This window comes from Apostichopus japonicus, chromosome 14 (assembly GCF_037975245.1).
Source record: "Apostichopus japonicus isolate 1M-3 chromosome 14, ASM3797524v1, whole genome shotgun sequence".
NCBI classification, from domain to species: Eukaryota; Metazoa; Echinodermata; class Holothuroidea; order Aspidochirotida; family Stichopodidae; genus Apostichopus; species Apostichopus japonicus.
The window spans coordinates 14,189,175-14,206,029 of NC_092574.1; the positions used below are offsets into that span (position 1 = coordinate 14,189,175).

A 16,855-nucleotide genomic window follows, 5' to 3' on the forward strand; every position below is an offset into this window, starting at 1 on the left:
TAGTTAACTTCTCTGTATTTATATTGTGAAGAAACAAATAAATGCATGAATGAATGAATGAATGAATGAATATTACTGCAAGTCTCTAAGTTAAACACCAACCTGATAACTGTCTGTTCGTCAACCCGGAGCTTTGAATTCAGCGGTTTCAGAGGGCCAGACGTCAGGATACGGTCTGTTAGACAACCTTAAAGATTAAAAAAAAAAACATATAGCTGCTTATCAGTCAATGTCCGTTAATTTGTTACATATCAATAGAATAATTACTACATAACCCTTATGACCCTTGCTACACAGCCAGTCTGCTTGGCATTATATTTTACGTTAATTAATAGTACCTTCATTCAGTCTGTCAATTATTTCTTTTATTCACAGTCCATTTAATGATGAAGAAATAGTTAAATGCATTGGTGCATGGGTATGGGAGGTACATACACATAGACTAGTAATAATATATTAAACTAGAGCGCCATCAGTACTCAACTCACAGGCATCAACTGAATTTTTGTTGAAATGTTATTGTATATATATTGTATATACAACCGTGGCGTTGGGATTAAAAAAAAATAGTTTTAATGTTTTAACATTTTTATATCTCATGTAATAAGTCACGAACAGGCATTAGTTGATAGTGGAAGTACATACATAGAATAAATTAAAATAGAAAATTAAAAAAATCACATAGAATACCTCAGCCTTTTTCAGTAATATATATAAAAAAAAAACATAGATTTCTCAACCTTTTTGGAGTCATATCCATCCCAAATTTTAGCATGCTATAATTTGTAACGGTTTTTAAACATTCCTTCTTGAAGTTTCAAACCCTACAAATGCATTCAAACAATTTCTGCCAAAAAAATTTAGACTGTTAACTTGACAAATAAATATCTCAATGGAGGAAACTGCATCAAGTTTAAATGAATGTTTAAGTATAAGCATGAGTAACCATTATTTCTAGAATATTTGTGGGTTATCATGACGATCTATATACCACGACACTACTGACAAACAGTGACACCAAGAATCTGAGTGGGCAAATAGCAGTAACATCTTCACGCTTTGAATTCCCTATTGTGTTCATATTTTAAAAGCTGAGTTGATTTTGACAAATTTCTCAATTGACTTTGACAACACATAACTAGTTCATGAGTTTGATTAGTCAAGTTTTATTTTAATTGTTGAAAATTTCAAAAGTTGAACAACTTGTAGTTTTCCAACTTGCATTTTACAATACATGTTGTCAAACAAAAAAAAGGTACCCAGAGCGACAAAATGTTGAAAACCCAATCAAACTCATTCAGTATCGCTCATTTTAACCTTCACATATTGGAAACCCAGGCTGGATTTAATTATGACCAATCGTTAGCTGAACTAAGAAACACTTGGTGAATCCAGTAGAGTTGTTGACCATACAAAAATGGTTGCATTAAAGTTTACCTGTATCTATCTGTTTAATAGAAGACATTGGTGACAGAAAGAATGAAACGGCTGGTTAAAGGTTGTACTCACTTGCTGGGTGCATTCTCATTGGTTGATGATTAATAGATAGCTGCGGACTGATTGCTGATGGGTTACCCATCTCCTTATCGCCAGTTGGAAGAGGAGCATTTTGTGCTGCAATGAACGAAAGAGGATATTACCAATCAGAGGTATTAAAGATACTTGTCTATAAAATTATAATTTTATCATCTTAATTTCTTACCACTTTTCAAACAAATATTTAGAACAAGCATATTTTGACTGTGTCTCACACTTATTATATCATTCCAATCAAGCAGTTCGTTTTAGGTTCAAACAATGGATTTAGTTAGCCAAAGTTTTATTTCATCAGCAAAAGGGCAAGAAAAGAATCTGTTGATAACAATCGACAACAAGTGGTGGTAAGATATGTTGCTTAATCCCACAATGAGTATCTCATGATCCGAGTGCTGCAAATACACAATACCAACATATTCAGTCACTATAAACGACATAGATTAAAACAAATCATTTTACCATTTTTAATTTTCTGCTTAAACTGGGAAGTGAAAGCCTGCCGTGTTTGTGGTGTTGCCCTTCTTGGTGTTGTCCGGTCATCCTGTGAAGGAGTTACCACGGTTACATCGCAGTGATGAGTTGAAACCTTTCCCTGCATGGTTGACATACTTTCAGCCCTTCCTCTCTCATGCGCTGTCAAACTCCCATCTTCTTTCATCACATTCCTGATATTACACCTCCCATTTTCAGACACCTCCAGTGAAGGAACTCCTGAAGCACTGTTCTGATATAGTCCATTCACCTGTTCAGTGTGTCCTGTTATCGTCAGCTTTTTATTGCCATTCTCAAGACCACTAGCAGATTGCTCCTCCATACCGGCATTATCATCCCATCTCTCACTAGCTTGTTTCAAGGCTAATTCTGAGATGGCCACAGCTTTGCCTTTACCTGTCATGAATCCTCCTGTTGCAAGTCTTCCTTCGTCCGGACGATCTTCCTTCCATGACGTTCCACACAGACGTTGGCCTGCGGAGAGTTTCCTCGACCCTTGACCCATTTGCATCTCTTCATCTCCATCAGTGAGTAAATCCTTAGCTCTCTCTAATGATGTACTAGAAATCGTCACTTTACCTCCACTGGCTGTTGCAAACCCAGAGGGGCACCTCTCTAACCTCTCATGTGATGACGAGGGATATATTCCAGTCCCTGTTTCCTCATCTGCCTCTTGTAACGAACCTTCATCCGCCCACAGTCTTTTGGCCTTTTCTAATGCAGCCTCAGAGATCTTAACATGTGAGCCACTGGCAGTTTGAAAGCCACAGAATTTTCCATTCCCCTCCATAATATTGGCAGTTTTATTGGTGAGATGAGTTTCCTCAAAGCCCTTACCTGCCGTCATGCATCCAACGGGAGGTTCAAGATCCTCCGCTATTAGCTTCTTAGCCTTCAGAAGAGCTGATTCAGAGACGTCAACTTTTGATCCATTTGCAGTTTGGAAGGAAGGGACGCATCTTGCTCTAGCAATCTTAGACTGTTCTGGTCTACTTTTATTGCAATTTTGCAGCTTCCCATCAATATATTTGTGTCCAACTTCAGAGATATTCTCCTCAGATATCATGAGCTTTTGTGCCTGTTCTAGAGCACTTAGAGATATTTTCACTTCTGATCCTGATGCAGTTTGGAAACCAGATGATGACACATGTCCTTTCACTTTGGTCTTTGCGCTGGTATTGCCATCTGTAGATGATCTTCTTCCATCAAAAGTCTGAAACTTAGAATCCGGTTCTACCCATTTGCTTCCCTGAATAGTTGGTAACTTTACATCTTTTCCATTAACAGTAAGTAAGTCTTCTGACATCAGCTCTTTGGCCTTCTTCAAAGCATTTTGAGATATTTTAACTTTAGAACCAGAAGCAGTTTGGAAGCCAGATGTAATATTACCATCAAGTGTTGCCAGTTTCCTTTCAGCAGTAGTTTCAAACATTTTGTCATTTTCACTTACAGTAAGTGAGTCATCTGACATCAGTTCTTTGGCTTTCTTCAAAGCATTTTGAGATATTTTTACAATAGTACCAGAAGCAGTTTGGAAGCCAGATGTAAAATTACCATCAAGTGTTTCCAGTTTCCTTTCACCAGAAGTTTCAAACATTTTGTTATTTCCACTGACAGTAAGTGAGTCATCTGACATCAGCTCTTTGGCCTTCTTTAGAGCATTTTGAGATATTTTCACTTTAGTACCAGAAGCAGTTTGGAAGCCAGATTTAAAATTACTATCAAGTTTTGCCAGTTTCCTTTCGGCAGTAGTTTCAAACATTTTGTCATTTTCATTTACATTAAGTGAGTCATCTGACATCAGCTCTTTGGCCTTCTTCAAAGCATTCTGAGATATTTTCACTTTAGTACCAGAAGCAGTTTGGAAGCCTGATGTAATATTAGCACCATGAGAATTCATTTTCGATACTGGACAACTATCCATCACTTTGTTTCTGACTGACTCTTGCTTGTCTGTATCTTCTGGTAGTTGTCTTGCTTCCTCCATAGCTGTTATAGTTACCTCCACCTCTGAGCCAGTGAAAGAGTCAGGCATTACTTTGTTGTGTTTTGACACAATGCCAGCAGTATGAACATGACTTTTAGCATCCATATTTTCTGTAGTATTCACAGGAACCGAATCATCTGTCCACTCCTTTTGTGCTCTCTCCAAAGCTGTTGAAGAAACGGTCATCTTTGTACCACTTGCAGTTTCAAACCCAGAGTCTGGAAAAGAAACGCTGGTTTTTTCATCTGACCAAAGCTGTTTGGCATTTTCAAGAGCAGCATCAGAAATGTTTACCTTAATGCCACTTGCAGAGTGAAATCCACTAAATGTATCGCTTTTGCTTTCCATGTTTGTCCTAAGAGGTTTCTTGTCAATTTTCGTAACTTCTGCGACATCGCAGCCATCATCTGCCCACATTCTCTTTGCCTTGTCTAAGGCGGCTCTAGAAATCAAGACTTCACTACCACTCGCAGTTTGGAAACCTGGAGTAAAACTTTTATCAAAAACGTTTTGATGGTTTTGTTGATCTGACCTGTGATACAGCTCACTTTTACCATTTGATAAAGGTTCTTTATCTTGTCTTAACTTTGATGACAAATCTTTGTTATCCTTTGAGGACAACTTCCACTCCTTATTGATTCCACCATCTACTACATCACTAACAATAACATTAACTTTGTCTTTTATCCCCTTCAATTCACTTCTTGTCTTCAAAATTGATTCTTCAGAAAATCTTACATTCTTTTTTCTTTTTTTCTTATCTACAGAGGTGATTTCATGTTCAATTTGCTTATCTTCTGTCAAACACTCCTTGACAGAATTTTCACTTATGTTCTCATTATCTTCGAGCATCTTACGAGCTCTCTCGATGGCATCGTCAGAGATATGAATTTTGGCACCGTTGGCTGTTTGAAAACCGTTAAATTGCAATCCACCTTCATCCTCATTAAGATTACCATTACTTGAGTTAAACCTATCCCCTTCCATGAGTTTGTTAACCTCACCACCTTCCTCCTCGACAGAGAGTGAATTCAAAGAGGACAATCTTTTGTCTTTCTCCAAAGAGCTGTTTGGCACAATATCGTCTACAGTATATCCTCTCTGCATTTCTTTTCCTTTGTCAAAACGAATAAACTTATGGGAAGACGCCGTCAAAATATTATCGAGTTGGGTATCTACCATGTCTTCTTCGTCGATCATAAAATTGTAAAGCATCTCCGCTTCTTCTGCGGCTGCAATCTCTCGCACCTCTTGAGTGTCGCTCTCTTCCGCTCCAAATTCCCTCACTGTCGCGTCTCCTGACTTAGTGTCGATGACTTCATCTGGCTTTTCGTCCACACTTGACGCGGTTCTTGAAATTTTAACAATCTGGTCTCTCCCAATATCTATGCAAGTTGAATCCTCCTTCCTCTTTTCTTCTCCTAGCAGCTTTTTATTCTTGGCGATTTGAGTGGGCGGTTTGAATGGACGGAATCCTTTAGGAATGTGGCTGTAATCTTTCGACGAATCAAATCTTTTAGGACCTTGCTTTACAGGTTTTGGTACAGCAAATAGTTCACTTCTTTTAGAGTTTGGCTGGTGTGAGTCTGTGGACCTTGTTTTATCATGTAATGACTGTTTGTTGAGATTCGTTGCTTCTTTGGTTTTATTTTCGTGATTATCACACGCTTTAACCAATTCCTCCATTTTATTCTCATACCTGATATTTGAAGTTATGTCTTTGCTGGTATCATCTGAATCCAATTCTTGCATTTTCATCTCTGCATCCCTGAGAGCTTTGACAGATACTTGAATAGGTTTACCTGAAGCATTTGAGAACCCTGTTAGCACTGGCACCTGGGCTGTTTTCTCAGTCTCAATGATATGTGTCTTCTCTGTGGAGTCATCCTGCAGTAAACATTTCCCAAATTTCTGTCCACTTCTATCACTTCCTTTTGAGTTGCCTGTGTCTTCCAAATTATAATCATTCACTTCCATTGTTTCCTCCATCAGAGCTTTTGCTCTCTCTAAAGCAGAAGCAGAAATTGAAATATTTTTGCCAGATGCACTTTTAAAACCCACTGCTGCACAACTGCTAAAACTGCTAGTTTCCATGGCAACAGTCGAGACACTCTCTGTATCAACCGATTCCGTTATATCAGCACAGTCCTTGCCTGCCGAGTCTCCTAATTTCAAAGTAGTCTCTTTGTAGAAACCGCGATTTAACAAGTTCCCACATTTTTCTGACGAAATCAGGACATCATTCTTTGATTCTCGCTGGAGCAGAGTTACATCTGGGAGAAGGAAATTTTCACTATGGCTTTCATGTGTCATATCAACTTCTTTGCAAGGAGAATTCTTAGTTATTGATAAATCATCAATATTCATGAATTTCTTCTGGACCAATGAATCTCCTCCAGGTCCCATGTGACCCATGTTGGTTCGCTGATGTCTTTCTTCATCATTATACTTCTCAAGATCATCTTCAGCTTCCTTCTCCTCTTCTTCTAGTTGATCGATCAGTTTTCTTTTGGCATTTTTCTTATTGCACATATCTGACGTGGTGATGCCTTCCCTTATTTTCACTTTCTTAGATTGCGGTTCGTCCCGGCTGAAATCTTCAGATTGATGGTGTGTTTCGGTTAGCTGGAATTCTTTTCGATGAAAGGTGTTGAACGTTTGAAAATGACCTAAAAATGAGAAAAGAAAGAAAAATTTGGCATGACATCCTCATGACAATTATCCTAACATACGATTCAAAATAATTTTCATAATAGGACTGTCCAAGATGCTTTGTATCATTATAACAGTCATATGTGTCTGTTAGACGTCCCACCAAGATCAAACATCAAACTTAGAATCTCTGCCAAAGAAACATCAAAGTGATTGAATTTAATGAATACTAAACATCTACTTCCCTGTTCTATTCCCAACCGTTTTAGCTGAGGTTAAATGCTCAGGACACTTGTATAAACGTAACTCGGCAGAAAATGTAAGAGACAGACATCATCAGCAACTTAGCACAATTGAAGCATAGACCAGACAACACTTTTACTTGTTACACTTTGGTCAGAACACAAGACAAGGATACATCTATCCCTGCCTGGAATATAAGGTATCATATGTTGTCGAGTCTCTAGAGATAGGACATCTCCTAAACATTCATGTACTGCAACAAATGAGAGAATACTGCAAACATCTCTATTTGCTAATTAGCAATGCTACTGTACATAGAATAAACAACACACAATATTACTGAATTAAATGAGAGGCCCTTTCACATTCCAAACGGTAAATAAATTCACCTACAGTCGAACTGCTCCTTCAGTGTTAGGAAGAACGGAGATCATGAACTATAGCATAAATCACTCACTCAAAATAAGTAACTAAGGGACACATCAGCTTCATTGTATTTAGTTATTTACACTCTAATTTCAGTAGGTAAACAACACAAATACAGCACACAACAGCTACACAAGACACAACAGTTACAATACAATTTACAACATGACCTCACCCAGGGACTACCACAGGTACACATGTAGTAGTTAACATAAACATAACATAAAATATATATACTGTATATATACCATACTTACTGTTTCTAGAATCGTATATAAACTTTCTCTTCTTTGGCAAGCAACCAGCAGACGATGGGAGATCCATAGTTGTGTTGTTGTTTTCTTTATTTGCAGCATTTTTCTTCTCTTCATTTTCTAGAAAAGCCTCATCTACTACGGCAGCCTTCTGCCACTCGAAAACTTTTGGTTTGCTGGCTGGCTTTTCTAATGCAGAGTACATCAATTTAGTAGCCAAGCCCTTGGGTTTCAATTGCAAGAGAGACATAACAGAAGATTCCTTTTCCTCTCTGACCGCTCCTGAGCTAGGTTCCTTCCCTTTATCAGATAAATCAAGCCCTCTTCTTGAACTTTCGTGAAGACTTTCTTCACCCTCCGAATTATTACTCGAATTCGAACTTTTCTTAAGAGTTGTTTCAGTATTTTCTTCATCAAGATTATGGAGGGAATTTGGGCCAGACACACTCATGTCTTCTTCTTGATTCCTTTCCATTTCCACGGGTAGCTCAGAAACAGCTTTGCTGCTATTCTTGAGTTTTGGAGTTCTCTCCTCATCAATATCTCTGCTGTTTTCTAGACTAGATGAGACTTCCTCTGTGACTCTCAAAATTGCTTCTGTCATGTTTGGAGTGAGCGGTGAGAAGATACAACCTTCGGGAGCAGAGTCAGTCATGGGTGGAGTGACCTTCAATTCTGATTTCAAGCAATTCCCCGGAGGAGATTGGAAACATTTAAGGGTATCTTTTGAGGTTCCCTGTTCTCTAGATGGTCTCTCCTCAACTGCCTCAATTAATGACTGACCATTCTTTGTATCTTCATTTACTTTAACACCTGAGGCTAAGTTTGAAACTGACAATCTTTTCTGCTGAACAAGAGGGGGAGTGGCTAAGAGAAAAGCTAGTGTATCTTCTATATTTGAAGGATTAACAGTCTCTTTGGGAAGAGACCCACTGAGTTGTAAACTTGGGGGTGAGTACTGCTTTTGAGAAGAAGAGTTATGATTATCGTCTTCTGAGTAATAATTCTCCTTGTGCTGGTTAGGATGCTCACAATTTCCAGTAGGTGGTGGTGGTATTTTCCCACCAACCGCATCATCTCCTCCAGTCTTTTCCTCTCTTATATTATTAATTGATGCTTCTTTATCACCAATGCTTTCCTCAATGCTAACGACCCTTCCTTTGTCTTCTTGTGTCTTTGTTTTACTCCTCCGTCTCCTCGAAGATCTCTGTAATTCTCTGGCTTTCTTGTCTGCGGCAACCATCTGAGCAAAAGGAATGTTCAAAGTTTCAGCTAATATTGCTAATCTATCCGACAGTCCATCTTCAAAGTCAGATACCATCTCACTATTCTCAGCACCGTTAATATCTGAAACTAATTCTTCTTCTACTCCGTCTTGGCCCAATCCATCTGACTGTCCTACAACATTTTCTACATTCTCCTTTTTTATGTCATCAAAGGAATCCAAACATGAATCCACTTTCTCTTGAAATACGTTCTCATCCTTGCATGTTGAACAGCTGTCAGGTTTACCCTCTTCTACAATTTTTTGGTTTTTCTCAGAACTGCCTTTGCTGTTCATCGATGTTACCATTCCTCCTCCTAAAATTCCTTCCATTGTTTGTCTTTTAGACCTCTCTGAATGATCATGAGTTGAATCTTTCAAATCTCCAGCTACACCAAAACAATCCTCCACAATCGTATCTTCTTCTTGTTTCACCTCTTGTTCACAATTTCCATCTCTCGCTAGAGGATCCACCTCCACTGATTTTTTGAACATTCCCTCTTCACTTTTATTAGCAGTGTCTCCATGACTAAGAGATTTGCCAAAATCTGTTCTTTGATGATCTATCTCTTTCCCTAAATTAGAACCATTCTCCACTTTCATCAAATTACTCTCCTCAATTTTTCCAGACTTCTCCATCCTTGAATCATTTTCTTTAGATTTGCTTTCTCCTTGCATTATTACTCTAGCTTTGTCTTTCTGACTAGTCAATAGCCCCATTTCGTTTTCTTCTCTCTTGAAGTTGCGGTCCAGAAGAATGTCATTTTCTTCTGTGGTGGTACATCTGTCAGATACACAGCAATCAGGACAATTTTCTGACTTAACATTACTCTTATCCTCTAACCTGTAAATCTCAGCAGAAGCAGAATTGGCTTCTTTCTTGAACTTCTTCTGCATGGCTTCATTCAAATCCATCTCAATCTTATCCACTTTTCTCTTATTTTTACAAGAGGAGAATTCTTTCCCCAGATGATGCATTTTTGTCTCTCCATCTAAACTCAAGATCTTTGTAATCTCATTTCTCTTCTTAATTCTTGCATCAGGTCCACCTGTGGTATCCATAGATTCAGACATCTTCAATTGGTTGATACCTCTTTCTTCTGGCTCCATATTATGTTCTTTAAAACTGTTTCTCTGTTCCATCAGCTCTTCATCTTTCTCGTCTAGTTCTTCCACTATGAGAGAGGATCCTTCAGGTGCAGTTGTAGATGGCTCACCAGCTTTATCACCCATCATATCTTGATTGTCCTCATTTTTCAGACTGCCTTCATCCTCTTGGTTGTTATTTGTCCTTTTCATCCTCTCCTTTAATGGTGGACGATCAGCTATGTCTGCTTCATCCTCAGTTGAGGAAAAATGAAGTGTCTCCAATGCTTCACTGGAGGTTTCTTTAAATGATATTTTCCTTTCCTTCTTGGGTTTGACTGTTGAACTAGCAAAGAGTACTTTAGCAACCATCTAAAGCAAAAACAATACAAGAGAAAACAAATAAAATCTGAAGCATATTTCAGGTTGAAAAGCAGGATTCCAGGATTTACTATGTCATGGCAGTTACTGGTAAGTTTTGGTGAAAAATAAAAACAATGGTGCCATTACTTTAACTTATGAGACCTCCCACATTGTGACAAAATAAATCCACTATTGTTCCTCAAAGTTATAGTAGCCCAGTAATACCAAGATATAACATACTATATTGCCTCACATTAACTTCAATTTGTTTTTCACATTTTTGGAAAAAGATATGTAATTGTAAGCACAGACTATGCACTTGTTTCATACTATAATTAATGTGTTTGGTTCGCAAAGTGACTTCGCAAAGTGAATTTTGATTTCTGTGCTCCAACACTGACTAACTTCCTGTTAAATAAAACTACTAGATAAAATCACAAATTTCTAACAGATTTCATATACACTGCCTGAATACTAAAAGAAGCTAGTAGAATGTCATACTAACTGCTGATTAACAAGTTCATGACAATAGTAACTTCAACCCAATTCTAATATGCTAATAAGGTTATGTGCAGATCTGCTGAAAAAGTGTTCTAGGACTCTACATCGGTTAAGTGCTCATTGATGAGTTGAAAAAGGTAAAGGAGGCTTTCTTGAGGCTTTGAAATGGCAACAGAATGAACTGCTTGAGGGTAGAATGGCATCTGAAAACTTCCTATTTTTGCCACAACTAGAGAACATCTGAATACAAACACATTGGACAAATCTCTGACAGGCAGTGGGCAACCTCACACACTTCTCCATTCAGGGTGGATTTTGATGTTAATTGATTGTCAAGACCAGTATAAACACATGATGCAGCAAACTTACAGGTTTCCAAGTTTGAGGGCTATCCATATTTGTACATGACAGGTGAGCATAGGATGTGTTGATAATGGTAGTCTCTCTTGCAGACTGTGGTGTGGCCATGGAACTGGTCCATGATAGGTTCAGGTCATGTTCAGCACCAAGACTCTTTAATAACCTTTGAGGTGTGGGCTGTAAAAGTGAAATCAGATGAAGATCAAAAGCATTTCGATTTATCATCATCATCATCATCATCATCATACCCTACCATGGATGTTGTCTGACTTTTAAACTGGTTATTATCTTGTCATCCTTTTCAGGGCACATTTTTAAGCATTTCTTTTTCTGGATGGACAGTTAGAATATCAGGTCTTATCGATGGTTGTCTAAACAGCAAATCTAGTTAGCAAAATAACAAATAATGACCAATATGTACTCCTAGGAGAGATGGGTAGGAACACTAGCTTTGGTCTAGTAAAACTCTTTTCTTTTTTAGTTGAACAATTCAATCTGAATTTGGTGTAAACAACTAGTCATCGCATATGAGATTCATTGTGGGGGGTGTTGAAAATGCATGAATTTTTGAGTTTTTCTAATCACAATGTAATTTTTAATTGCTAGAAGTTTGGGTCAGTGAGTAAACCATCTTTAGGTGTAACCCTGTCTATTTACCATGACCGGACTGATACATTCTCAAAGTAATATTCAACATGAGGAGAGCAGATTAGACTGCATGGTGGAAGGTGCATGCAAAGCAACATTGAGCACGGCAAGCAGAAAAAGAAAATGAGGCTCACAGAGTACCAAGTTCCCTCTACCATATTTACGAAAAATGAAACTCACTGGTGTGTAGGGAAACTTTACTAACAATGCTACTTTTCTTCAGATAATGATACTGAACATATCAACAAAGATTGAGTCTGCTGTAAACATTGTTGGTTCTATCAGGGAGTTGTTATGGAACAACTCCCTGGTCCCACTACACAGTTTTAGGTGGACTTCTCCTCAACACCCCCCCCCCCCTCCATATCACAATCTTCCTCTTCTAAAAGGCTCAAGACTCAAAGACTTCTTTAGAAAGAGAAGGAAGTTGGTGGTTCAAAATGGGTCGGTCAACAGGGGTAGACTGGTCAATCAGGTCATCAAATGCTCGACGCACAGTAGAATGAGAGTGCAGAAGAGACAAGGACTGAGAGAAATAAATATTCTCCTAAAAGGCAAAGGAGAAGTTACAGCACGCAAGGCATCTGGCACACATTACTATCTACAGGCACACTCACATCATGCACAAACATGTGATATGAAGACTTCTTACCCTGAAATGTTTAGCCTTGTGTTCAAAATGATTGCAGAAGAGAGGAGGAAATGGTAAAATAAATGAAATGTCTATACATAGCATGAAAGCAAGTTAGTTTAGAATTTAAATATCAACAGCTCCATAAACTAAGAGCTATCAATGTGTCTTTTATACCTTTTAATGGTTTATTTCTCAAGAATAAAATGTTACCTTACAAGTCTAAATACATCTATTTTTACAATATAAATCAGAACAGTTTTTAGTATAGACTTCTTAGACTTGAATGAATGATTCAGGTAAACATGATTTTATAGGTAAATGGATAAGGTTAGCCTGCAATGGATGGACCATTGTAGTAAGAGTACAGCTTCTAAGACCAAAATATAAATTGGGGTAGGATAAGACTAAGGATACAGGTTAATTTGGAGATCCAATTTTGTGTAGCAGTTTTTTGGGCTCTGAATTTGGTCTCTCATTAAATACGATGGATACTTTGTACAAACCTGTTATACTTGTGTAGCAATTTGACCATTAATCTAGCATTTTGCTTTAGATACCGGATAAATTATACCCTGTGTCACATCAAAAACACAAATATTGTTTGAATGACTAAAATAAGGTCCAAAAACACTAAATGAAAAAATGCCTTTTCAAGATTTATACTGACATATTGCAACGCAAACATATACTGTAGGCTTTCTGGGATCATTCAATTTACTTCAAGATTAAAGGCCAAACATTTTGACCTTACACACTGCGTATCGCTATAATGAATAGTTTATAGATGGAAAACAATCTACAATGAATAATAAATAGCTAAGTTACCTGACTGGCTTGAAAAGCACTAAATGACAAGGTTTCCTGGGTTTTATTGATGGTAGACGGTGTCTGTAGCTGAAGCAAACCTCTGACAAACTGAGGGGTCTCCTCCTGTTGACGGTGCAAAGGGCTGATAGCTAGTGCTGGAAGCTTTACAGCAGACTCAGTCCTATGTACCACTGAGCCTTGTCTGTGGCTGGTCGACAGCGTAAAATTTTGTGACTCCACTTCCGGAGTGCTGTGGCAGGCTGCGGAGGATGAACCTAATCGAAGATGAAACAATGAAAGGCAACGATTAGAAATAACCTGCACTTATTTCAATACAGTTCTTGTACTCATCAAGCTGGATCAACATACCAAGTATTAGTGTTCAACAAAGATGTACTTCTTGAGTTATCGGGTTTAGAAAATTTCAGACTTTGACCTCTGTTGACCCCAAATGACCATTGAACTTCACAGAAAGGAATAGGGTTCTTGGACTTGATAAGACAGTAGACAGTTCCAACCACTGTGTTGCATAAACACTTATCATGTCCAAAGACATGAGTCCGAGTTTGAAATTTTTCTCTTTCTAGTTTCAAGGGTTCCTAAGTTTTTCTTGAAAATTAAAAGTTCATGATTTTTCGATGACAAAACAATGAGGATCTATCACCTTCTGCAGGGAATATGTCTGTACTGTCAAATTTCTGTGACAAAATTTAAAGACTTGGTAAGGAACAACTTAAGGAAATCATTCAGTTTTCCATGACTAGTGACATATCTAGTCTGTATTGCTTAATTTCTCTTAAGCTTAGTATTCAAAATTTCAAGTTTTCTATAAATGAGGAACCCTATCAGTTTCATGATAACTTGAATGGTGAACTTCATCCTGTGAGCAGGTGATGTTCCTTACAATAAACTACAGAGTAAACAAAAACAAACTGATTTGATTCAATATCCTTATTACCTAAGTAAATTATAAAAAAGCCTGTATTTGACAGAGAGAAAGTTAATAGCAAAATTCAGATTACCACTGATTCCATCATCCTTTGTATTATTTTCATCACTGACAGTTTCGCTGACTCCTGTCTTGTCTCGTTGGTCAGGAGTGAAGAGAGGTTGCGAAGAAAAGACCTCATGAGGGAGCAAACCTTCATCTGTCTTTAGTGGTGTCTGTTAAAAGTGACAAAAGAATCAGCCTGGTCTTAGATACTAACTATAATTACACCCCATTTATATTAAAACATGAGTTGTCTGAAACAAGAGTTGTCTGATGATCGCTCAACGCGTGAAACTCTGAGTTACAACTACTAGTGTTCCACTAGTCTCAACATATATCACGCTCTGTCCACCGAACATAGAGCACTCTGCGCCAAGATAGACACCAACCAACCAACTCTATATATATATATATATATATGTATATATATATATATATATAGATATATATATATAGATATATATATATATATAGATATATATGTATATGATTCATGCATATGTTTTCATTAATAATTAGGCTTGAAAATACACTGGAGTATGCTCACCTGCACAGGCACTGCATTTTGCTTTCTCCCAATTGATTCACTCCTGTCCAGTTTCACCTCCTCATTATTCTCCAATTCTGTTAATTCATGCTTGGTGTCTTCTTTACCAACTGACAGCTGTCTTTGGGCATTCACATCTTCAAACCAAGATTTGCTGATCTCCCCTAAATGGCAACGATCCCTCTCTGTCAGCACAGAGCCGAGTTTGTCATTTCTGGTTTCGAGCTGACAAAACTGAACTAGCTTGGAACTGTCTGAAGTCACATCCAAGATTTCAGTGTTTAGGAAGAAACTGTGCGGTGAAAACCGTTGCATTGCTTGTCACATCCTTGGTATCCTAAGATATATTATAAGATATAGAAATTGATGACATAGCAAGCTAATCTGTCAGGGCAAACTACACTCTGCCATATTTGTTTTTGTTGATGTGATCATTATTTGGCTGTTAAGCATATTTGGGAGCAATGGTTAATGCCTTAATTGCTTATTCACCCGATCACGGTCTGTGAGCTGAGAGATTCATCAAGCCAGAGAGTTGTGTGTACTGTTCAGATGCATCAAACTATCTTGTATTGCATAAATTTTAGTGTATTGTACAAAATACCAAAGAGCATGCCCAAAGAAATTATATATTTTATCAACTATGATTGTAAGCACTAGGAGGAGGTATGGCCCTGAGGTCCGTGAAGCAGACTCCAGTGTAGGCTATGGTGTTATGGGATCCTCCCAATGAAAACAAATGATGTGAAATAGTGCAATGTTCTGACTTTCTGAGGCATAATTAGTCAGTAAATGGGCTTTATACTTTTATGTATTATGGGAGGGGGATATTGAAAAGGGGGAAGGGTATTTACACCCTATCATCTGGATGAAAGTCTCCCAACGGCATGTTGAACCAATAACAACAAAATTAGGATCCCTTCAGGATTCAGATCTAGCCTAGATGCTATGTTGCACAGTAGACTTGCACTTAAGGTTTAGAACCTAACACCCAGAGATGTTTCAAAAGTTAGACACTGGAGTAAGGCTACTGTAACTGCCTAACATGGATTTCCTAACCAAAGGTGATTAAACCAACGGTATTGCGTATAGCAACCGCTGAGATATACCTACAGATGCATACGCCTATGCTATATCCAGCTTAGGCTATTTATTTTATGTAAGGCCTAGAACATAGTGTAACTGTAAGTACGTTGCGAAAACGTGTGACTTATGTTCTTAGATATACATGTCTTGCCTAATTACCTTGCTGTACCCTAAGCAAACTTCGAAATAACAAATTAGCAGCACAATATGACTAATATCAGGGTTGAGATTAATTGTTGCACTCATGAGTTTGCTTATCTGGGTGCCCATCGTCTGATTTCCACAAGTTTTAGAACTCGCGCCATCGTACATGTAAGTCTAATCTCGATATATGGGATGCCGTTTTAACAACGTATGAGTATACAAATATATTTACGATATATCAGACGCGGACTCAGGGATGTGTGGAGGTATACACCAGGTGCGTATCCAGGGGGGGGGGGGCGTTGGGGGCGCGCGCCCCCCGGGTAAGAAAAAGAGAAGAGAAAAACAGAGAAGAAAAAAGGAAAAAAGAGGGGGAAAAAGAGGAGGAGGAGAGGAAGGAAGGGAAAAGAAAAAGAAGAAAGAGAGAAAAAGAGGGAGTAAAAGCAAAACGCGAAGACACCGGGAAGAGAAAGAAGAACAGTGACATCATTACAGCACTGAAGGGCAGCCAGTGACGGATCAATGATTTCGTAAAAGTGTGACTCACCCTACCCCTTACACCGACAACTCCAGTTTTTGACGTTTCCATTTTCCTCTGTCACTAATGATCTATATATATACTATATATGGTCTATCATAACGCGTGTGTAGAATTGTGCTATGAAACCAACTGTGGCTGGTCTCGAACTCGACCGTGTCGTCGGGGAACATGACGCATTTTGGGATGGGGGCAACCGCCCGCCCCCCCCCCATTCAGCATTTTTTAAATGATATCGCTAAGTAATTTCAAAATAGAAAGTGCTTAGAGGCAACTTACAAGGCATGGGAAGTGTC

At 38.2% G+C, this 16,855-nt stretch overlaps 1 protein-coding gene across 2 annotated transcripts in view; it reads right to left on the minus strand.

Annotated features, from left to right (window-relative positions):
* LOC139979604 (uncharacterized) overlaps positions 1 to 16,217 on the minus strand; it is a 52,126-nt gene extending 35,909 nt beyond the window's left edge. The window contains exons 1-10 of one of the 2 annotated variants that reach the window (XM_071990571.1): positions 16,037 to 16,217; positions 14,792 to 15,128; positions 14,276 to 14,417; positions 13,272 to 13,528; positions 12,465 to 12,479; positions 11,174 to 11,341; positions 7,594 to 10,312; positions 1,996 to 6,684; positions 1,510 to 1,614; positions 103 to 187 (exon numbers count right to left, since the gene is read on the minus strand). In XM_071990571.1, the coding sequence (XP_071846672.1) occupies positions 103 to 187; positions 1,510 to 1,614; positions 1,996 to 6,684; positions 7,594 to 10,312; positions 11,174 to 11,341; positions 12,465 to 12,479; positions 13,272 to 13,528; positions 14,276 to 14,417; positions 14,792 to 15,106 (8,495 nt within the window). In that variant the 5' untranslated portion in view covers positions 15,107 to 15,128; positions 16,037 to 16,217. The remainder of the gene's footprint in view (positions 1 to 102; positions 188 to 1,509; positions 1,615 to 1,995; positions 6,685 to 7,593; positions 10,313 to 11,173; positions 11,342 to 12,464; positions 12,480 to 13,271; positions 13,529 to 14,275; positions 14,418 to 14,791; positions 15,129 to 16,036) is intronic. The other variant, XM_071990572.1, reaches the window with a different exon arrangement.
* Between the last annotated feature and the right edge of the window lie 638 nt (positions 16,218 to 16,855).